Raw genomic sequence first — 23987 nt, 5'->3', positions numbered from 1 at the left:
TATCAATCCCATGGATATCCAGTACACCAGAGAGAGCAGACCTGTCTACCAACTCAACAACCTACAAATCGGAATTTCCGTTTCCATAATCATGAATTGCATCTTTGCCTTCTTAATCTTCAGTGGCGTGATTGCTACAGGTAAGAAAGTACTGAGAACAGTGGGCCAAATCCTCAAAAGAGATACGACGGAGTAACTGCTGTTACTCCGTCGTATCCCTGGTCCTAACTATGGAACTGATCCACAGAATCAGTTTCCCATAGTTAGGGAGAAGATCCGGCATGTGTAATTGAATTACACTGTCGGATCTTAGGATGCAGTACTGCATCCGCCGCTGGGGGCATTTTGCGTCGAAATGCCGCCCCGGGTATGCAAATTAGCACTTACGGAGATCCACGAAGCTTTTCAGCTTCGTTTTTTCTCCGTAAGTTTTATTTTGCAAACGCAAAATTAGGGCTGCTTTTACAAGGTGTAAACTGTTTACACCTTGTAAAAACAGACCTTTCTTGCTAGCGACGCGATTTTTTTTAAATTTAAAAATTTTTTTTTGGCGCCGTATCTTTTTTTTTACCCGACGCAACTTTATTGTCCCGTCGCAATCCACAAAGCCCAACGTAACATAATTTCGCGCTATGCACATCTGTAAAATGACGTCACGAGCATGCGCAGTACGGCCGGCACGGGAGCGCGCCTCATTTAAATGGGAATCGCCCCCCTGGAGAAGAGGAACGCCTTGCGCCGGCCGGATTTAAGTTACACTGCTCAAAATTTCTAGGTAAGTGCTTTGTGGATCGGGCACTTAGTTAGAGATTTTGCGGCGGTGTAACTTAAATGGAAAAAGTTACGTTGCGCCGGGTTTTTGAGGATTAGGCCCAGTATTTTTTTTGTTTTTTGGAGTGGAGTAACTTTGCAGCAACTTTTCAAGGTGGCATGAATTAATTCCAGGCATGTCATATCATACAGCAATAGTATATATATATATATATATATATATATATATTGTGAGGGTGCCCATGTCTCTGTGAAAATGTGGGTTAAATGGACACAGGGCTCTCAAAGAGGCAGTTTGGGAAGTTCCAGCAAAAAATTGGTGAGCAGAGAAAACTATGCTTTAAGTTTTCTCTAGATTTTGTAAGTCTGGATTGGAGCTGGAAACCTGAAGACTTCAAAGAGCATTGGGAGGGATGGAGTCTTCAGTCATGTGTCTGGGTGTTCCAGAAGCTCTGTAGGTTGTGTGTACTATGCTAGTAAGATTGATGATATCACTTGACTATGGTATAACAGATGTGCAATTAACCGTACTATTACCCCACAATACCCAAACCCAACCTTCTTCCCATTAAATGGAGACCACACCAGTTGTTGGGTAAAATTATAGGCCGTAGCAGCCTTATTTTTATTAAAGATAATAATTTAACAATTTTAACGTAAAAAACACACCTGTCCTCTAACTAACTGACGTTGGTCTCCGCCGGCGAAAGCCTGTAACTGTAACAATATATATATATATAAACATATATATACACAAACTCAAACCCTGTATATATATAAACATATATATACAATTGGAAATAAGATCTCGCGCCAATAAAAATTTAATTAAATAAAGTGAAAAATTGTATAAATAAATAAAAATATAACCAAGCTGCTCTCTGTGAAATTACATGAATGCAATTTTAAACAGTGGAGTGAAATATAGAGGCGCTAGGTAGTAGTGTGAGAACACTAAGAAATATTATGCATAAATACCTAAATATAAATGAGTGAGTATGAAATAAGAATTATATAAATAAATAATAGTGACCACGTATAACAAAAATTAACCACAATAATTGTTAAAAACAATCAATAAGAAGATTTGCACAGTATAAAGTGAAAAATGTGATAAAAAATATATAGAAATAAAATAGAGTCCATATATATATAAATGATGAATCTTCAATAATATAGACAGAAGATCTTCCACCTTCACCAAGATATAGAAAGACCACCAAAAGGCTCATGGATGGCACCTTACCGCAAATAATGGACCACTTTAACTAAAAAGAGGTCAATTAGGCAGATTGGAGAAAATTTCCCAGGCTTAGATCCCTCAGTCTCACAGTCTGATAGCGCAACACTCCACGCCCACATGAGGTATTAAAACAAGAGAAGGAAAAATCGCCATAGAATATATTGTTTTTTATTGTATAAAACAGAAGAACAAACGCCAAATGGCCTCTTACTTGATGGGGTGCCTAGCCCCGGCACTGAGGTTGAAGGCGTGAGTATTAAGGGGAGATGAGATGGAGTCCTGTCACGCATAAACATGCAGAGCCGCAATCGCGTGGTTGGCGTGCGTTCCACCCTCCAAGATTGGAGAACCAGCAGGACCAGGAAGTGGGTGGGTCGAGCGTGGACCTGTAAAGCCTCGACGTACGTTTCGTGATGATGTCACTCGATGCTTCCTGACGACGTGACAGTCATCACGAAACGTACGTCGAGGCTTACAGGTCACGCTCTACCCACCCACTTCCTGGTCCTGCTGGTTCTCCAATCTTGGAGGGTGGAACGCACGCCAACCACGCAATTGCGGCTCTGCATGTTTATGCCGGTTGACAGGACTCCATCTCATCTCCCCTTAATACTCACGCTTCAACCTCAGTGCCGGGGCTAGGCACCCCATCAAGTAAGAGGCCATTTGGCGTTTGTTCTTCTGTTTTATACAATAAAAACAATATTATTCTATGGCGATTTTTCCTTCTCTTGTTTTAATACCTCATGTGGCGTGGAGTGTTGCGCTATCAAGACTGTGAGACTGAGGGATCTAAGCCTGGGAAATTTTCTCCAATCTGCCTAATTGACCTCTTTTTAGTTAAAGTGGTCCATTATTTGCGGTAAGGTGCCATCCATGAGCACTTTTGGTGGTCTTTCTATATCTTGGTGAAGGTGGAAGATCTTCTGTCTATATTATTGAAGATTCATCATTTATATATATATGGACTCTATTTTATTTCTATATATTTTTTATCACATTTTTCACTTTATACTGTGCAAATCTTCTTAATTGATTGTTTTTAACAATTATTGTGGTTAATTTTTGTTATACGTGGTCACTATTATTTATTTATATAATTTCTTATTTCATACTCACTCATTTATATTTAGGTATTTCATGCATAATATTTCTTAGTGTTCTCACACTACTACCTAGCGCCTCTATATTTTCACTCCAATATATATACAATGAACTCCTCAATTGCCACTGCGTCTCTCGTGCCCTTCTGACAGGCCTCAAGGCCGAGGCTGCTCAGAGACCCTCCCGACCGCCAGTGCACCAAACCGATCCCTCCAGGTAACCTCCGTTATCGGGCACCATCCTTTTTCCTGTCAACCGACAGGTCCTTAACTCCCTTATTTTCCGGCTCCCCTCCTTCACCCGCAGAGACAAAAACCACGCTTGCCACGACAACCTTGCTTGAAACCTATGGATGAAACAAGCAAAACACAAACCAACATACACGACACAACACTGACATACAACATGACCTACATGACCAAACAAGATACGAAAACAAGGGAGGGTGGGTGGGAACTTTTCAGCGCGCTGTGCGTGCCCAGGGGCGGGAACAGCCCCTTTTATGTCCTCCTCTCTCCTCCCCCTCTCCCCCTAGCAGCAATAGTTAATTCTACTGTTCACCCAGTCATGTGGGCCCTACTCTGAGTCACTGTGCTCCTGGCTCCGGGCTTTCTTGATGATGTTAGATGCATATAGGGATAGACAAGCAGATCTGAAGTCTAAATATTTAATTTGTGAATTTCTAGGCATGTCTTGTGCCATCTAACACGCAGCACTTTTCTTTTCTAGGCAGTGCATGAGCTGCTTCACATGCAAAGTCTTTGGTGAAGAAAACACTGACTGTCAGGGTGTTCTGCAGCAGTGTGAAAATGATGATGATTTCTGTGCAACACAAATAGAATCCAGCAGGATAGGTAAGATTTAAAGACACGTCTAAAAATATTGTAAATTGTACATTACGAAGACATGTACAAGTCAAGAAAATTCCTGTTCCCTTGACCTAAATGTAGATGAGCTTACAGTATAGGAGTATCAAATAGATTCAACATTTTGCCCTTTAACCACTTCAGCCCCAGAAGATTTGGCTGCTCAATGGCCAGAGCACTTGCGATTCGGCACATATTTTTGGTAAAAAGAATTGCAATAAGCGTTTATTGATTGGTTTGCGCAAAAGTTATAGCGTTTACAAAATAGGGGATAGTTTTATGGCATTTTTATAATTTTTTTTTTTTACTAGTAATGGCAGCGATCAGTGATTTTTTTCGTTGACTGTGACATTTATGGCGGACACATCGGATACTTTTGACACATTTTTGGGACCATTGTCATTTTCATAGCGATCAGTGCTATAAAAATGCACTGGTTACTGTGAAAATGACACTGGCAGTAAAGGGGTTAACCACTAGGTGGTGCTTTGGTGCTGCGTTGTGTTTCTAACTGTAGGGGGGATTGGGCTCTGTGTCACATGACACTGATCTCTGCTCCGAGAACACGGAGCCGAGATCAGTGTCATTGTCACTAGGGAGAGGAGGGAGATGCTTGTTTACACAAGCATCTCCCCGCTCTATACCTTCGAGAGATGATCGCGGGGATCCCCATGGTGATCGAGTCCGCGGGACCCGCGGTCCGACTCACGGGGAAGGCGGCAGGGTCACGAGCCCGCCTGCGGCGGCGCATTTGTGACCACACGGCAGGTATTTAAAGGGCCACGTACAGGTACGTGATAATGCCTGTCCGTGCCATTCTACCGACGCATATATGGCGACGTATATATGGCGTGGGCAGTCTTTAAGCGGGTTAAGCAAGTAAAAGGCACTTACAAAGGTAACCAGCATTTTTTTAGCTTATGTTTTGGTAAAAGGAAGGTTTGATCCCAATTTGGCTGAAAAAGTGGAAATACACTTTACAGCCCAACTCTGGAGTTAAATTAGTTGACCACTACGGGGTTGATTTACTAAAAGCAAATAGACTTCCATCATCCAATCATGTGCAAGCAAAAAAACAATTTTTTTCTTTCACGTGATTGGGTATTCTTTGCAAAAGTGAAGCTTTGTCTCATTTACTACGCTCTGGAGCAACTGCACTTGCAGAGTGCACAATCTTTTTGCCTTCAGTAAATCCACCCCATTGTGTATTGTCTTATATACTCAGTAAGCTTATGTTCACTTTGAGAACTACATTTGTACACTGTACTTTATTTTGCAAATTCGAAATAAAAAGGTGTTAAACATTATAAAATACAGAAAGACGCAAAGGGGGAGACTGGACAATGTGAAAAACTGTCCAAAGCTCCACCTGCTGGCTTAAAAGAGGAATGAAAACTGTTAATTTGCAATATTTAACATTTACCTGACTAGATATATTATCTAATAATTTTTTATTTTTTTAGTCCATAATAATGACCATAATACTGTATATAGCATTATACATTTCTAATGACTTGCTGTGTTTCTTTCCTCCTTTAGGCAATGATAACAGAGTTATAGTCAGAAAGAGATGTATGCCTGCCGCTAACAAGAATGTTTGCCGCCCAGAACCAATGAAATTAGATTGTACTAAATTGATATTGTCCCTGTACTCAGAATGCTGCTTTGAAGATGGATGCAATTCAAATGGGCTCAAAAGTAAGTGTGACTTTTCTAAGTGTGATTGTATGCAAACAGTTGAATGCACAGTTTAAAATATCCCTACCTGCTAAAATAGTCATAATTCTATTTAGTTTTCTAATACCGGCACCATTGCCAGACAATGTAGCCAGGTTCGGACCATTTACATTTTCCTGCTGCAGTCAAACAATAAAGCTTGGCCAACAATGTGATTAGAGAATGAAGTAGCAGCAGCTTGCTGATGGGAATACTTTGATGTTTTTTTTTTCTCCAATCAGCAAGCTCCATTTGGTTTGATTGACATAGAGTATTTGATTACTTTAAGCACTAGCTCTTTTTTTAAAGGAATGACCCCCACCTAGGTATAAGTAGAAAAAAAAAAAATTCTGGCTGCAGTACTCACCACCTATCCAACTCTACCAAATTCAGTGACTCCTTTCAGCCACTAGATGTCATCTGTTTTTTGGATAATATTATGTTGAGGGTCTTTTAACCTGGAAGATTGAAAAGTTATAGCTGAAGTTTAATTTGCTTATATTTCGCCTTCCCTTTGTGCTTCTTTCTCCCTTTATCAATAATAAAAACATTCAGGGGTAGATCCACATACATTTAGATCCGCGCAGCGTATCAGAGATACGCTACGCCGCCGTACCTTACCTGGCGTTCTTTCGAATCCTCAAAGATTTTGCGCCGTAAGTTACGGCGGCGTAGTGTATTTCTGGCGGCGGAATTCAAATCAGCGATTAGGGGGCGTGTTTCATTTTAATGAAGCGCGTCCCCGCGCTGAATGAACTGCGCATGCTCCGTTTTGAAATTTCCCGCCGTGCATTGCGCGAAATGACGTCGCAAGGACGTCATTTTTTAAACTTAGACGTGACTTACGTCCATCCCGATTCACGGACGAGTTACGCAAAAAAAAAAAAAATTAAAATTTCGACGTGGGAACGACGGCCATACTTAACATGGCAAATCTAACTATACGCCGCAAAATACCAGCTTTAACTGTACCCCGGAAAAAGCCGACTAGAGACGACGTAAGAGAATGCGACGGCCGCGCGTACGTTCGTGGATCATCGGAAATAGCTAATTTGCATACCCGACGTGGAAAACGACGCGAACTCCACCCAGCGGACACCAAAGTATTGCATCTACGACCTGAAGGCGTACGAAGCCGTACGCCTGTCGGATCAAACCCAGATGCCGTCGTATCTTGGTTTGAGGATTCAAACTAAAGATACGACGCGGGTAATTTGAAAGTACGCCGGCGTATCAGTAGATACGCCGGCGTACTCGCGCTGTGGATCTGCCCCTCAGTTTGTATTGCATTCCAAACTTTAGACTTAGTGATGTCATCACTGGGTCTCTGTGCAATGCAGGCAGATCATGGCTGGTGGGAGGGACTGGTATAGGGTGCTGTACATGGCTCCCTGAACACATCACAACACCCTGCCTCAGTTCTCCTCTCAAGAGCCCACAGCCCTGATGCAAGCAGTAGGGCATCTGTTAGGAGAAGTTTGCGAATATCAATGCCTTTAGGGGGTGGGGAGCCTGTACAACAAGGCAAGACTGAAGGAGATGGTGGAGTTCATCACCAACTTATAGCGATGAGGGTTTTGCAGACCCTAGACCTGTTGCCAACTTGAAGGGCTTCCCAAACACAGTTTACTATGCTTCAGTTATAAATGAACAAAGTGAGTGATCGTTACCAGTCACTCGCTGTATTCATTAAGGAAAGGAAGGGGCCATTAAAGGGTCACTAAAGGAAAACTTTTTTTTAGCTGAAATGACTGTTTACAGGGCATAGAGACATAATAGTTAACTGATTCCTTTTAAAAATGATTAAAAATAGATAAAAAACAATCATATAATGTACCTGCAGTGTAGTTTCGTTTTTGCTGTTGTTTGCTGGTTCTCTGATGTACAGAGAGCCACTAGAGGGCAGTCAGCCAATAGAGAGCAGTGATACTTTGTCTAAAACTCCTCAGCACCAATCCAGTTTCGTTTTACACACAATAATCACACCTCCTTGATTAGTGACCACCGTGAGAAATCTCCCAGTACTGTGGTTATCAGGAAACAGGCAACCAGGAAGTGTCCAAAACAGAGAGGATTTACAGCAACATCAAAGCAAAAACGAACAATGAGGACATGAAACCAGGACTGCAGTAAGGTAAAGGAAGCTATTTAGCTAAAAAAAAAAATTCCTTTAGTGACTCTTTAAGTATATTATATTTACCGTCCCCACGCCTCCTTTTCTGGCTCTCCCTCTGAAGATCCACCGAGCTTCGCAGCAGCAGAAAAGTGCCAGACATGGCTGTCTTAATGCATGGGCACCCTTGGGCACTGCCCAGGGGCCCAAGGTGCATGGGGGTCCCATGAAAATCTTGCATTAAATCATACTTGCAATCTGTCCCAGATTTGATGGGACAGTCACACTTTTTATTAAACTGTCCTGGGATGGGGAGCTGTGCAGCTTCCTGGAACCTGTACTGTGCCCTCCTGATCCCAGTATTGTGCCCTTCTGCCTCCCCCCTGTACTGTGCCCTTTGTGTTGATTAGTCTTTCACTTATGGCATGTTTAATTGTCTAAAATCTATTTTATTGAACGTACTAATAAATAATAATAATAATTTAATTCTATCAACTATTTTGACTTTTTCTTGGAAGTAGGTGTGTAAATTGGGGCAGGCTAGTAAGGGCCCCACTGCATTACTTTGCCCAGGGGCCCATGATGCTATTAAGATGGCCATGGTGCCAGAAACTACAAAAGGGAAGATTCATGGGGAGTTCTTAAGTGATAAGGACACAACACAGGAGATTCTACTTAGGACTGAAATAGGGTTGTCCCGATACCGATACTAATATCGGTATCGGGACCGATACCAAGCATTTGCCCGAGTACTTGTACTCGGGCAAATGCTCCCGATGCTTCACCTGATACTTGTACTGTCGGCGATGATCAGTGCATGGGGAAGTTTTTTTTTTTGTAAATAGTTTTTATTAGGTTTTTTTTTTTTTTACAGATATATGAACAGAACGCTCAAAAACATATTCCAGTTTTCCGTCAAGACGGTACAAGAATGGTAACAGGTTACAATCTTTTGTAGGAGTACAATGCAAAAATCACGTGTTTCAATAGAGAGAGAGAACTTACAGATCCCCAATAGGTGCATAGGAGTTAAAATAACCCGAACTAAAGAGCGACCAGGAGATTTATGTGGACCGAAACAGATGTCTGGGTCACAGAAAGGTCGCCGCCCCGGTCCAGTTGGACCACGGCCGCCACTTCTCTTGTGCCTCAGTATACCTTCCCGTAGCGGATGCCATTGTCAGCTCGTAGTTGTAGTGAAGGTTTACCAAGTCAATAACACTATCAATCGTCGGGGGATGGGTGTCCTTCCATAGTCTAGTTATACACAGTCGAGCTGCGAGCAATATATTGGTGACTACCAGTCTCATGTTGCAGGGGATCAGGTCAATATGCATGTTGAGTAGTGCCATTGCCGGGGAGGGAGATACCGTGGTGTTTGTGATATCCGATAAAATATAGAACATGGTTGTCCAGTATGGTCTGAGACATGAGCACGTCCAAAGAATGTGGAAAATGTCACCCCTGGTCGTGTTGCATCTCCAACAGGAGTCGGGGATATCTTTACCGAACTTAGCTATTTTAGCGGGTGTGAGGTACCAGCGGAGAGAGATTTTTATTGTGAGTTCCCACAGCGTCGCGTTGCGTGTGGCTTTGTATACGGATTTGAGCGCGGAGCGCCAATGTGTTTCAGTAAGCGTTTGCCCTGTGTCTATGTCCCACTGGTCGTGAGGCTTAGCCTTGGTGAACATTTTTTTTTGGCGGAACACATCATAGAAAACGGAAATTCCTTTCTGTGTGGATACTACGTCATTCAAAAATGACCATATTTTAGGAGGAATGGAATAGCATGGCTCGGGTATCTGAGAGAGACAATGTTTAACCCTAAGATATGTGAAGAGTTCCGCAGATCCAAGGTTAAATTTTTCTTGTATCTGAGGGAACGTGAGCAAAGAGGTGTTGGAAAAGATGTCTTGTATGTGGTGTATACCAGAAGACGTCCAATGAGACAGTCTGAGGTTTTCTGTGCAATGTTCTAGGACTGTTAGTGGGAGAGGAGGTTGAAACTGATGTGTATGCATTTCACCCTGTTGGACCAGAAATTTCCAGGCCGAAGCCGAAGCTTTCATCGTAGGGGGAAGTGAGTCAGAGACTAGCGATCCATGTGGGACCCCTAGAATCCAATTTCTTAGTGTGCGGTGTTTGACCGCCGTGGATTCCAACTGTCCCCAAAGTGTAAGGGGGCGAGGAAGAAACCAATCTTTAAGTTGGGCAAGTATTGCTGCCCAATAGTATTCTTTAAAGTCGATGGACCCTGCTCCACCGGCTAGTTTATGTTTGGTGAGTAGTTGTTTAGCGCACCTTGGTGTTTTGCCTTGCCACAGTAGTTTATTCAAGATAGTTTGAAGGGAGTGAAAGTAGGACGATGGGATGGGTATGGGGAGTGTCCGAAACAAGTACAATAGCTGGGGGAGATGCATCATTTTAAACGCAGCCAGTCTCCCTGACCAGGAGAGTTCGTGTCTTGCCAGTTTTTGAGTTTCAGTTTGGAGTGTAGCTAGGAGGGGCTTGAAGTTACATTTGAATAGTTGTTTGGTGGATCTTGTCAGTTGAACCCCAAGATAGGATAATTCGTGATCCGCCCATGTGTAGGGAAATTGTGTTTGCAGGAGGTTTCTTGTGGTGGCGTCTAGCCCTAAGTCAAGTATAAATGATTTGTTGGCGTTAACTTTGTAGTAGGATACTCTGCTGAACCACTGGAGGGTGTTTTGTGCCTCCTTCAGCGATGAAGATGGGTTGGACAGCATCAGGATTACGTCGTCTGCAAATAGACTGATCTTGTGGGAAATATGTCCTATGTTGAATCCAGTAATATTTGGGTTTTGTCTTATGTGTTCCGCGAGTGGTTCAATGAGTAGATTGAAGATCAGCGGGGATAAGGGGCATCCCTGTCTAGTTCCATTCGATATGGTAAATGGCTGGGAGAGCATGTCCGCTGAGAACACACGTGCTGACGGGGTTGTATACAGTGCAAGTAAGGCATTAAGAATTTGACCTTGAAAGCCAAATTTCTGGAGGACATTCCTGAGGTAACCCCAGTGGATCCTGTCGAACGCCTTCTCCGCGTCCAAGGCTAGGAGCAGAGAAGGCGTTCCACTAGTCTCAGCATGATGTAGTATATCTATAACCCGTCTCGTAGCATCGGATGCCTGTCTCCCGGTGGTGAAGCCCGATTGATCCCTGTGGATCAATAGAGGCATGATATGAAGAAGTCTCGTGGCTATCGTTTTCGCATAGATCTTAAGGTCTAGGTTCAGCAGTGAGATTGGACGAAAATTTTGGGGCGTCGTCGGATCCTTCCCCGGTTTGGGTAAGGTTACAACGAGAGCTTGTAGGGATTCTGCCGGGAAGTTTGAGGTAATGGCCGCGGTGTTGAATAGCTTGGTCAGTGCTGGCGCTAGTTGGTGAGCATATTGTTTATAATACTCCCCTGTGAGGCCGTCAGGACCAGGGGATTTGCCCGAAGGCAGTGAGTTGATGGTAGCTACAACTTCTGCAATGGTAAAGGGATCATTTAGTTTGGACAACTGATCTGAGGTGAGGGATGGGAGTTTGATGTGGCTAAGGAAGTCGTTTATTTCGGTAGTTGTAGGCTGGTGCGTGTCTGGGTCGGTGTGCAGGTTGTACAGGTCCCCGTAGTAAGCGCTGAATGCATCAGCGATTGCTTGCGGGTTCGTAAGTTGTTTCTTCGTATGCGGATGAAAGATGTGGTCGATTTTATTTTTTAACCTCCTCCCTTTAAGGCGTTGTGCCAGGACTTTACCCGCTTTATTGGATGTGGAATAAGAGGACGCCTTTAGTTTCCGTTGGGCACGTTCAAAGGACTGCAGTAAAAGGAGTCTAAGTTCCTGTCTCAGGGACATTAGACGTGCGGAAGTGTTCGGGTCTGGGCTGGCTTTGTTGAGTCGTTCCAAGGAGTCTATTTGTGTTATCAGGGCATCTATTTTTAACGTTCTATTCTTTTTATGGACTGAGCTTAGTTTAATCAGTACGCCCCTAATGAATGCCTTATGCGCGTTCCACACCACGCCTGGATCGGGCACAGAGCCCGTGTTAGTGTCAAAGTATTCTTTTAAGTGACCGGAGATTTCCGGAGAAAAGGAAGGGTGTTGCAAAACATAGTTGTTTGCTCTCCAGACATAGGTAGGTCTTACTGGTTGTGAGTCAGAAATATTGATAGTTATGGGGGCATGGTCCGACCAGGTCGTGGTGTGGATCACAGATGCGCTGACCGACTGCAGAAGCCATTTGTCAGTGAGAAACAGGTCAATACGTGAATATGTTTTGTGGAGGGGAGAAAAGTACGTGTAGTCACGCTCAGAGCCATGGTAGCACCGCCAAACGTCAAACAGATCATGCAAGGTGATAAATTTTTTAAGAGGGGATTCTCTGCGTTTAGAGGCTGTGGTGGAATCCAGGAGGATTTCCGGCACTAAATTGAAGTCTCCACAGAGGATAAGGCGCCCTTGTTTGAGCGGGAGTGTAATTCTCATTACTTTGCGAAGGAACTTGATCTGTTTGACGTTGGGGGCGTATATGTTAACCAGAGTGTAATCATTGCCATTCATATTACATACAAGTACAATGTATCTGCCGTCAGGGTCTAGTTCAACATGTTTCAGAAGAAATTTCACAGAATCTCTAATAGCTATATACACCCCTCTTTTTTTGGAAGTGAAGGAGGCCGAAAATGTATGAGGGAAATGTCTATTGGTGCAGGCAGGTGCCCCGGTAGAGATAAAATGTGTTTCTTGGACACATAGTATGTCACAGTTCAGATCTACCGCTGTTTTCCATAAGGAATGTCTTTTTGCCGGGTGGTTCAACCCATTAGCGTTGAGGGACAAGATCTTGATCGCCATTAGGGATCAGCTGTGTGTGCACAATGAGAAGGGAAGTCACTTACAGTTCGTTGAAGAGTCTGAGTTGGTCCGGTCGACTTTACTAAAGAACGGTGTGGAGGTCACCTTCAAGTGTAGATCTCCGTAGTGCAGGTCCCTGCACTCGTATTGTAGTAGCTGTAGAGGTAACACATTTAGTAACAAAACTGATTAAGCAAGAAAAACTGGAATTCAAATAGGGTGAACTAGCGGTGGTGTGCCCACCTACGGATCTACTATGGAGTAGAGGAATGAGAATTCCAACTAAACCACTGGAGAGGGGATAGGAAAGTTAGTCGTCGGCTGTAACAAACTAAAACAAAAACAAGAGAAAGCTGAGAGCCAGGGAGAGACTCTGAAATGTAGATATAGAGGCCCATGGGAATTCAGGACATTTGTTCCGGTTCTTCATCGTGGATTTCAGGATTGCGACGTGCTGGGCGAGGGTGTCGTTGTTCCTTCGGAGTTGTTTGTGTTAATGGTGGTTCCAAGAGTATGCCCCAGGTGTGGAGTAGGCGTAGGCCCTTTTGTAGGTCTTGGATCACATGACTGGCGCCATTTCTGGATACAAGCAGAGTAGCCGGGTACCGCCATTTGTATGGTATGTTGTGGTTGGCTAGGCCTTTGGTGATCGGGTTCAGTTGCCTTCTGAGCTGTAGAGTGTACTTAGAAAGGTCAGGGAATAGCAGTACTCCCTCAAAGGGGGCTTGCAATGGCGGGCCGTTTCTTGCGGCCGATAGGAGCCTTTCCTTTACGTGGAAAAAGTGGACCCTCATCAAAGTGTCCCTGGGGACTGTTGCTGCTAGGTGTGAGGGTTTCGCTATCCTGTGGACTCGGTCGATTATAAGGTCTCTGGGGGAAGCATCTGGGAGGATCATATGCATAAGCTCCCTTGCATATTTAGAAAGATCAGCCGGTAGAACAGTTTCTGGGACCCCCCTCAGCTTTAAATTATTTCTCCTTGACCGATCTTCCAAATCGGCCAGCTTGGCCCTCACCCAGGTCTGTTCTTTTTGCATGTCATCATAAGAATCTACAAGATCATTTACTGTTGCTGTACAATCCTCCATGCTGCTCTCAAGATGGGACACTCTATCATCCATGACATGCATGTCAGCTGTGATTTTAGTGAAAATAGAGGACAAGTCTGTCATAAGGGAGGTCTGGAGGGATAGCAGCATGTCTTTTAAAGTGGTGTCCATCACTGGTTGGCCTGAAGTGGGGAATGAGGCCATGGAACAGTTCAAGGCCTGGTTGGATGGAAGGTGTCCATAAGCCGGGGGCTCAATTTGCGGGGGGGGGGGCGCCGCGGACCTGGGCCTATGCGCATCCGCGCTTTCGCCGGGCTGCCCGTGACAGGATTTTCCCCAGTCTTTAGCACGGGAGATGAGGAAGGGTTTAGGTGAGCCTGTGTGTCGGGGCTTTCAGCGGGGAGATCCGAGTAAGCCTCGAGCGCCGCGGTCCCGCCGGCGCCATTTTGTGGCTGACTGACCTGGCTCGGCTTCAGGAAGAAAGCCGTGAGTTTCTGTGGATGATGCTCCGTCATCCTTTTCCTGGACATGGTCGGTGCTTCCCCGGTGTGGTAGGATACCGGATGGGTGAGGATGGCTGGATTAGGTGGGCTCAATTCGCTCCGTTGCTCTCCCTGGCCGACGAGCACAGAGCCTAAGCAGCCATCACCAGCGCTGGCAGACCACGCCCCTCAGTGCATGGGGAAGTTACAAGCACCGATCACCGCTGATTTTAAAGCAGCTGAAAGCCGCTGTGTATCCCATGTATGCCGCTGTGTATGCCGCCGCGTATCCCGTGTATGCCGATGTGTATCCCGTGCATCCCGCCGTGTATCCCATGCATCCCGCCGTGTATCTCGTGTATCCCGCCGTGTATCCCATGCATCACGCCGTGTATCCCATGCATCCCGCCGTGTATCCCATGTATCCCGCCGTGTTTCTCTCCCCTTCCGTGCTCCTCCTCCACCCCTGGAATTGTTAGGATGGAGAGCGGGGTAGGAGCCGGTAAATCCGGCTCCTTACTGCTCCGAATGGACAGAGTCAGTGATCACTGACTCTGTCCATTCACATAACTGAAACATTGTAACCTGTGTTTACAAATGTTTCAGTTTATGAATGAAGAGAAGACGCTGTCTTCACTCCATTCATTTTCAGCGCAGCTGATGCTGCTGAGAAAGGAACAGGGGAACATGTGTCCGTAGTCCCTTTCCCTGTCTCAAAGGGAAGATGTCAGAGGTTTGTTAAGACCCCTGATATCTCACCAAAGCCCCCCAACAGGGCTGAAAAAAAATAAAAAAAAAATAAAGAATAAAAAAACAAAAGAATAAAAAAAAATATTGTAGAAAATAAAAAAAAATTAAGAAAAAACACACTGACACGGTCCACCCCCCCCCCCCTTAAAAAAGAATTATAAATAAAAAATTATAAATAAAAAAAAATTTAAAAAAAAAATTTAAAAAATTAAAAACAAATTGTTAAAGATAAAAAAAAAAAAAACCTACTGACGCATGTGCCGCTGTCACATGAGATTAAAAAAAAGTATCGGTATTCGGTATCGGCGAGTACTTGAAAAAAAGTATCGGTACTTGTACTCGGTCTTAAAAAAGTGGTAGCGGGACAACCCTAGACTGAAATATTACTTTTGGATGTAATGTGTCTTTAGGGGTATCTGAGAAATTAATGTTCTTTGAAAAGCAACTTTCAATAAGAGAGGTATGGAATCCAGAGAGAGAGAGAGAGAGAGAGAGAGAGAGAGAGAGAATTTTGCCCCTGTACAAATCATTAGTAAGAATTTGCAGTTCAGTTTTGGGCCCCAGTTCTCAAAAAGGATATCAGGGAACTGGAGAAAGTGCAGAGAAGGGCAACCAAACTGATAAGAGGAATGGAGGAGCTCAGCTATGAGCAGAGATTAGAGGAACTGAATTTATTCTCTCTTGAGAAGAGGAGATTAAGGGGGGATATGATCAACATGTATAAATATAAAAGGGGTCCATATAGTGAACTTGGGGTCGAGTTATTCACTTTACGGTCAACACAAAAAACAAGGGGGCACTCTTTACGTCTAGAGGAAAAGAGATTTCATCTCCAAATACGGAAAGGTTTCTTCACAGTAAGAGCTGTGAAAATGTGGAACAGACTCCCTCCAGAGGTGGTTCTGGCCAGCTCAGTAGATTGCTTTAAGAAAGGCCTGGATTCTTTCCTAAATGTACATAAAATAACTGGGTACTAACATTTATAGGTAAAGTTGATCCAGGGAAAATCCAATTGCCTCTCGGGGGATCAGGAAGGATTTTTTCCCCCTGCTGTAGCAAATTGGATCATGCTCTGCTGGGGTTTGTCACCTTCCTCTGGATCAACCGTGGGTATAGAATTGGGTACATGGGATTGTATGATATATTTTTTTTTTTTTTATGGTTGAACTGGATGGACTTGTGTCTTTTTTCAACCTGACTAACTATGTAACTACAGATTCATGTAATTGAGATATTATAGCAGTTTCTTACTTTTGATGGTCGTTGACTATGTTTTTCTTCCTTCTTAAAATTACTTTTTCTGCAATGTCAAGTTCCGGCAGACAACACAACCAAGAATGGTCATCAATGCCCAACCTGCTTTGTGGAGAACAGCAACACGTGCCCATGCTCAAAAACCGAACTGAAAGAATGTACCGGCAATGCAAACACATGCTTGGAGTTCTCAGGCCATGTACAACGCCCAGGTAATAGATATCTCCCAACTGTCCCTCATTTGAAGGGACTGTGCCTATTTTAGGTCCCTGTGTCCCCTTTTACCCCTCAAATGTTCCCTTTTACTGCTCTAAAATATAGTCTCTACAAAAAAAAAAAAAAAACACACTATAGGGGCATATTTAAAAAAAAAAAAACATTTACAGAGCTACTCATGCTGCAAAACTGCATGTACAGTACATTAATATTGTGCGAATGGGGACAACATTTAACGCTACAAAGCTATTTTCTCTCTAGGTCCAATGTTATTAATTCATACAGCAAAGAGTGAATCAGGAAAATATTGTATTATGGCCATTAGATGGAGCTGGCGAACAAAGTAAATAGGTATTTATTTATATAATCATCAGCTCCATCTAGTGGCCATAACTGAGGATTTCCCTGATTTACTCTACTCTTTATAAATGAGTAACATTAGGATTTAGATGAACTGCTGCCTCCCTGTATAAAGATTTCACCTTGGTGAAATCCCAAAAAATAAAACTCAAAGAAAGGGAAGGTGGTGCTCTTCTGCAAAGATAATATGTACACATATGGGGATTGGGGAATAAGGCCCTGCTCTATGTGATAGATTGATTGAATTGTAAACCAATCCTCTCTAATAATTTATATATAGTGACCCGGATTCAGATACATTGGTGTACCTATCGGCGGGGCGTAACGTATCTCAGATACGTTACGCCGCCGTAAATTAGGGCGCAAGTTCCGTATTCAGAAAGAACTTGCGCCCTAAGTTACGGCGGCGTAACGTATGTGTTCCGGCGTAAGCCGCCTAATTCAAATGTGGATGATGTCAGCGTGTTTTATGTAAATTACATGTGACCCCGCGTATTTGACGTTTTTTACGAACGGCACATGCGCCGTTCGTGAAAGAATCCCAGTGCGCATGCTCGAAATTACGCCACAAATCGTCAATGCTTTAGACGTGAACGTAACTTGCGTACAGCCCTATTCGCGAACGACTTACGCAAATGACGTAAAATGTTCAAAATTCGATGCGGGAACGACGTCCATACTTAACATAGGATACACCTCATATAGCAGGGGTAACTTTACGCCGGAAAAAGCCGAACGTAAACGACGTAAAAAAATGCGCCGGGCGGACGTACGTTTCTGAATCAGCGTATCTACCTAATTAGCATATTCCTTGCGTAAATCGACGGAAGCGCCACCTAGCGGCCAGCGTAAATATGCAGCTAAGATACGACGGCGTAAGAGACTTACGCCAGTCGGATCTTAGCCTAATTTCGGCGTATGTTGCTTTCTGAATACAGAAAGAAGATACGCCGGCGCAGCTTTGAATTTACGCAGCCTATCAATAGATACGCCAACGTAAATTCTTTCTGAATCCGGGCCAGTGATTATAAATGAAAAAAGGGAGCTCTCTGTAATGAACACCGTGAGTAAGCTCCAATCAGATTAAAGTGACGTGTGCAAACAAAAAACGGAAAAAACGAGTACCAATGTATAGAAAGCTAGTGGAATATATACATAAAATCATCAACTGTAAACATATACGTTAATTAATGTCCATAATCCCCAAAAAATCCAAAAAATCCAAATATTGACAGTCTGTAAAAATGATTTGCGCAGACAAAATAGGTAACTATTCTGTGCTCCCCTCTTGTGTATGCATTCACCAGAGCACCTCAATCCTGCGGGGGTAGAGAACGTTTAGTAGAAATACACTCCAGGTCCTGGTGTCCCGCTGGCCGGGATATTCTCCTCGTCCGCGGCGTAATTCAAACGATTGGGAATTTCTCCCCGTGCACAGGCATCCCCCCGTTCTGCAGCTCTGTGACATGATCACGGGACACCGGCGGACATCGAGTCTGCGGGTCCCGCGGGTCTGTGTAAACAAGGCATCTCCCTGTCCTGCCTAGTGACAGGAAACTGATCGTCTGCTCCCTGTGATCGGGAGCAGTGATCAGTGTTGTGTCACAGTAAGCCCCGCCCCCACACAGTTAGAATCACTCCCTAGGACACACTTAACCCCTTCCTAGCCCCCTCCTAGTGGTTAACCCCTTCCCTGCTAGTCACATTTATACAGTGATTAGTGCATTTTTATAGCACTGTTCGCTGTATAAATGTGAATGGTCCCAAAATAGCATCAATAGTGTCCGATGTGTCCGCCATAATGTTGCTGATCACCGCCATTACTATTAAAAAAAATATATTAATAAAAATTACATAAATCTATCCCCTATTTTGTAGACACTATGGGCCAGATCCACAGAAGAATTACGCCGGCGTATCTATTGATACGCCGCGTAATTTCAAAGTTCCTGCGTCGTATCTTTCTTTTGTATCTACAAAACAAGATACGACTGCATCTGGGCTCCATCCGACTGGCGTACGTCTTAGTACGCCGTCGGATCGAAGGTGCATTTTTCCGCCGGCCGCTAGGTGGCGTTTCCGTCGAATTCCGTGTCGAGTATGCAAATTAGCTAGTTACGGCGATCCACGAACGTACGTCTGGCCGGCGCATTTTTTTACGTCGTTTGCGTTCGGCTTTTTCCGGTGTATAGTTACCCCTGCTATATGAGGCGTACTCAATGTTAAGTATGGCCGTCATTCCCGCGTTGAATTTTTTACGTCGTTTGCGTAAGTCGTTCGCGAATAGGGATTTGTGTAGAATGACGTCATCGTCGTAAACATTGGCTTGCTCTGGTTTAATTTCGAGCATGCGCACTGGGATACCCCCGCGGACGGCGCATGCGCAGTTGAAAAAAAACGTCATTTACGTCGGGTCACGACGTATTTACATAAAACACGCCCCCATCACATCCATTTGAATTGCGCCCCCTTACGTCGCCAAAGATACACTACGCCGTCGTAACTTATGGCGCGCATTCTTTGAGGATACCAAAAAAAAAAGTAATTTACGGCGACGTAGTGTATATACGCTATGCCCGACGCAAATATGCGCCTATGTACGTGGATCTGCCCCTATAACTTTTGCGCAAACCAATAAATAAACGCTTATTGCGATTTTTTTTTTTTACCAAAAATATGTAGAAGAATATGCATTCACCTAAACTGAGGGAAAAATTTGTTTTTTATATATTTTTGGGGGATATTTATTATAGCAAAAAGTAAAAAAATATTGCTTTTTTTTATTTTTGCTCTATTTTTGTTTATAAAGCAAAAAATAAAAACCACAGAGGTGATCCAATACCACCAAAAGAAAGCTCTATTTGTGGGAAAAAAGGATGTCAATTTTGTTTGGGAGCCACGTCGCACGACCGCGCAATTGTCAGTTAAAGCGACACAGTGCTGAATCGCAAAAAAAGTGGCCCGGTCATTTGGCAGCCTTCTGGGGCTGAAGTGGTTAATGGCATCCAAGTCTAATGCCGCGTACACACGATCATTTTCCGGCATGAATTAAAATGAAGTTTTTAAAAACGTCATTTAAAATGACGGTGTGTGGGCTTCACATCGTTTTTCGGCTTCTGAAAAATGACAAAAAAAAAATTCGAACATGCTGCATTTTTTATCGTCGTTTTAAACAATGTCGTATTTCGGGTTGTAAAAAATGATCGTGTCTGGGCTAAAACGATGTTTTAAACCCGCGCATGCTCAGAAGTAAGTTATGAGACGGGAGCGCTCGTTCTGGTAAAACTACCATTCATAATGGAGTAAGCACATTCATCACGCTGTAACAGACAAAAAAGCGCGAATCGTCTTTTACTAACAAGGAATCAGCTAAAGCAGCCCAAAGGCAAATAGAACTTCCCCTTTAGGCCTCGTACAGACGAGAGGATATCCGCTGGAAACGGTCCGCCGGACCGTTTCCAGCGGATAAATCCTCTGGCGGAGTTTGATCTGATGGCTGTACACACCATCAGATCGAAATCCCTGCGGAATACATCTGCGGTGACGCGGGCGCGCCGTCGCCGCGACGATGACGCGGCAACGTGCGCGACCCTGGAAGGTAAATACTTCCACGCATGCGTCGAATCATTACGACGCATGCGAGGGAGGGGAGTGGACTTACTGATCCGGTGAGTCTGTACAGACGACCGGATCAGTCCGCTGGACTGGATTCCAGCGGATAGATTTCTTAGCATGCTAAGAAATTTTTATCTGCTGAAAATCCGTCAGCTGGATTTTTATCCACTGGGAAATGTCCGCTCGGATGTACACACGACCGGATCTATCCGCTGGAACTGATCCGCGGATCAATCCCAGCGGATAGATCCGGTCGTGTGTACTGTAATGATGAAGTTGGAAAAACTTTGTTTTTTGGACATGCTGAAAAACAAAAAAAATTTTTCAAGCCGAAAAATGATCGTGTGTACGCGGCATTAGTCCGTAGAGTTCAATATTGAGTTGGCCCACTCTTTACTGCTATAACAGCTTCAACTCTTACTAAACCTTGTGGACAGCCTTCCCAGAAGAGTTGAAGCTTTTATAACTGCAAAGGGCGGGGCCAACTCAGCGGCGTATCTTAGCGGCGGCGTAAATTATCCGATTTACGTTACGCCTCCGCAACTTAGACGGGCAAGTGCTGTATTCTCAAAGCACTTGCTCCGTAAGTTGCGGCGGCGTAGCGTAAATCGGCCGGCGTAAGCCCGCCTAATTCAAATTTGGAACAGGGGGACGGGTTTTATGTAAATGTTGTGTGACCCGACGTGATTGACGTTTTTCCCGAACGGCGCATGGAATTTCCCAGTGTGCATTGCTCCAAAGTACGCTGCAAGGACGTCATTGGTTTCGACGTGAACGTAAATGACGTCCAGCCCCATTCACGGACGACTTACGCAAACGACGTAACTTTTTCAAATTTCGACGCGGGAACGACGGCCATACTTAACATTGTTACGCCGCACTTACGCCACCATATAGCAGGGGTAACTATATGCCGGGAAAAGCCTAACGTAAACGGCGTAACTTTACTGCGTCGGCCAGGCGGGAATTCACGTATCTAGCTAATTTGCATACTCAACGCGGAATTCGACGGAAGCGCCACCTAGTGGCCAGCGTAAATATGCGTAAAAAGAGACTTACGCCTGTCGGATCTAACAGATATTTATGCGTAACTGATTCTAAGAATCAGGCGCATAGATACGACGGCGCAATGCAGAGATACGACGGCGTATCTCGACTGAGAATCTGGCCCAATATGTGTAAAAAGTGTATACCTTTCACAACATTTCTTGTTTTTATCTTTTTTTTCCCCTTGTTGCAGAGGACGTGGAGAAGCTTTATGCATTTAAAGGTTGTGTCGATGGAAATTTATGCAAGACTGACCTTTCAAAATTGCCCGGATGTGAGGTTGGTAGCGATGCCAAGCTTACCTGCACCTAAAAGAGGAAAGTTTGATGGATTGCAGAGTTAACAAAGCTGTGTCGTTATTTAGTTATATGCTTTACATTGATCCTGCCCAGCATGCTGGAGATCACCGCCTCTTCTCGCCTTCTTGTTTTCTGTCTGCTGCGGGTTGCATCTGCATTGCGGAGCAACATCCCACCACCATAGAGTGCTGCTGAGACAGTGGGGGGAGGCCTGGTGCTACCATGTCTTTGAAGTCCCAGTCCTCTATGTGGCCTAATATTTGTGAGGGTAGGTAGCCCGCTCATGGGTTTCTAGTCCCAGGTACACTGGGCAATTCCTTAGAACAGGTTGAGCAATGAGTATCCAATGCTGGACATTTATTACACTTTACTTATCTACCTTTAAGTGCTTGTAAACCTCAGACATAAAATATGAACAAAGTATTTCCCTCTATAGTATGTACTTGTCTCAATTAAGAGCACTAAGTGTCACTTTTGTCTGCTGCTTCCTTCCTCTGCTATCAGCATGAATCACTTTTGACAAGTTTTCCTGACACCAAGAGAAAAAAGGTGACAGGGACTGAGCTCCAGTCAATTGACAACCTCAGCTCTGTCCCTGTGTGCTGTGTGGAGGGGGGTGTGTCTCTTCCATCCAATCAGCTCTCATAGCTCTCCTCACTGAGCTCTATAGAGTGTAATTTCAGCTCCCCGCCCCCTTTATTCTGAACTCTGAGACAAGCTTTCTAAATTCAGCACTTTGAATGGATGTACAGAAGAGAAGAGAAGACTGCCGATAGAGCGATACAACTTGTAGGAGGAATTGTATATCTCTCTGTGTGTTACCTGAGTCCAATTTTCATCTAGTCTCTCCAGGAGCAGAGCCAGATTACCAAATAGGCCAAGTAGGCTCCAGCCTATGGACCCCATGCCTCTCAACAACAGATCAAAGTTTTATTGATTTGATCTTGAAAGAAAATTACAATGAAGCTTTCTTAAATTGTTTATAACAGATAGAAACAAACAAATCAACTCTATCATTAAAGACATTCATGTAATGTACCCAATAACAACTTAAAGCGGTGGTTCCTCCTTAAAAACGACTTTTTCTTATTCCACTGCCCCCACATTCCATCACGATTAAGGCTCTTATTATTTTTTTCATGCTGTACATACCTTAGTACAGCATATTCACCCGTGCATCCGGGTTGCGAGTCCCGCGGGAGTGGGCGTTCCTCACATGCTGGTGATTGACGTTTTGCCCAAAAACGAGCTCCCCCCCCCGTCGCGTAATCCGCGTCACGATTGGCGAAAGGAGCCGAACGGCGATGCGCAGTATAGCGCCAACTCGCCGTTCGGCTCCTTTCGCCAACCGTGACGCGGCTTACGCGACGGGGGGAGCTCGTTTTTGGGCAAAACGTCAATCACCAGCATGTGAGGAACGCCCACTCCCGCGGGACTCGCAACCCGGATGCACGGGTGAATATGCTGTACTAAGGTATGTACAGCATGAAAAAAATAATAAGAGCCTTAATCGGATTGTAATGTGGGGGGGCAGTGGAATAAGAAAAAGTTGTTTTTAAGGGGGAACCACCCCTTTAAAGTACATACACCATAGACATCAGGTTCACATTGCAGTTTGTTTCTTAAAAGCTCATTTTCTTTCTACAAAAATTGTGGTGCAACCTACATACATGTAATGTACAGTAGTGATGGTCTTCTCCACCTAGAGCAGGGTTTTTCAGCCAGGGTTCCTCCAGAGGTTGCTAGGGGTTCCTCCAGAGCAATTTATACCTCTCAGATAAGTTCCCACTGACACCATTGTTATTTTAGCTATCTATACGGGGGGGGGGGGGGGGGGGTTTAAATCTTCCCAATTCCCACTGACCATCACATTATGTATCATTAGTAGCTATAGTAACTTTTACCAGGGGTTCCCTGAGACTGGAAAGTTATTTCAAGGGTTCCTCCATGTTGAAAAGGTGGAAAAAGGCAAACCTAGAGGCTGACATGCACACTACTTAATTCAATGTTATCCCACTAGAGCAGTGGTTCTTAACCTTGTTGGAGGTACTGAACCCCACCAGTTTCATATGCGCATTCACCGAACCCTTCTTAATTGGAAAAATAAAATATGATTTTGCGTGTGATGGGCACAGTGGCTGCGTTTGATGGGCACAGTGGCTGCGTGTGATGGGCACAATGGCTGCGTGTGATGGGCACAGTGGCTGCGTGTGATGGGCACAGTGGCTGCGTGTGATGGG

The 23987-nt window shown here is 44.2% G+C and overlaps 1 protein-coding gene across 1 annotated transcript; it reads left to right on the top strand.

Moving 5' to 3' along the window:
- LOC120916430 (phospholipase A2 inhibitor and Ly6/PLAUR domain-containing protein-like) lies at positions 1-22143 on the top strand. Its single transcript, XM_040327396.1, has 5 exons — positions 1-140; positions 3848-3972; positions 5524-5682; positions 16270-16422; positions 21642-22143. The coding sequence occupies exons 2-5, from the start codon at positions 3855-3857 to the stop codon at positions 21758-21760; spliced, it is 549 nt and encodes a 182-aa protein (XP_040183330.1). The 5' UTR covers positions 1-140; positions 3848-3854; the 3' UTR covers positions 21761-22143.
- Positions 22144-23987: the final 1844 nt, after the last annotated feature.

Source organism: Rana temporaria, chromosome 10 (assembly GCF_905171775.1).
Source record: "Rana temporaria chromosome 10, aRanTem1.1, whole genome shotgun sequence".
NCBI classification, from domain to species: Eukaryota; Metazoa; Chordata; class Amphibia; order Anura; family Ranidae; genus Rana; species Rana temporaria.
This window is presented reverse-complemented; position numbering and strand designations above follow the sequence as displayed.

What these genes read in the sequence shown, in the direction of transcription:
- LOC120916430 (XM_040327396.1), top strand. Translation starts at nt 3,855, where the DNA reads ATGAGCTGCTTCACATGCAAAGTCTTTGGTGAAGAAAACACTGACTGT. An exon ending in AATAGAATCCAGCAGGATAG is followed by an intron (nt 3,973 to 5,523) that starts GTAAGATTTAAA and finishes TTCCTCCTTTAG; the next exon opens with GCAATGATAACAGAGTTATA. An exon ending in AGGCCATGTACAACGCCCAG is followed by an intron (nt 16,423 to 21,641) that starts GTAATAGATATC and finishes CCCTTGTTGCAG; the next exon opens with AGGACGTGGAGAAGCTTTAT.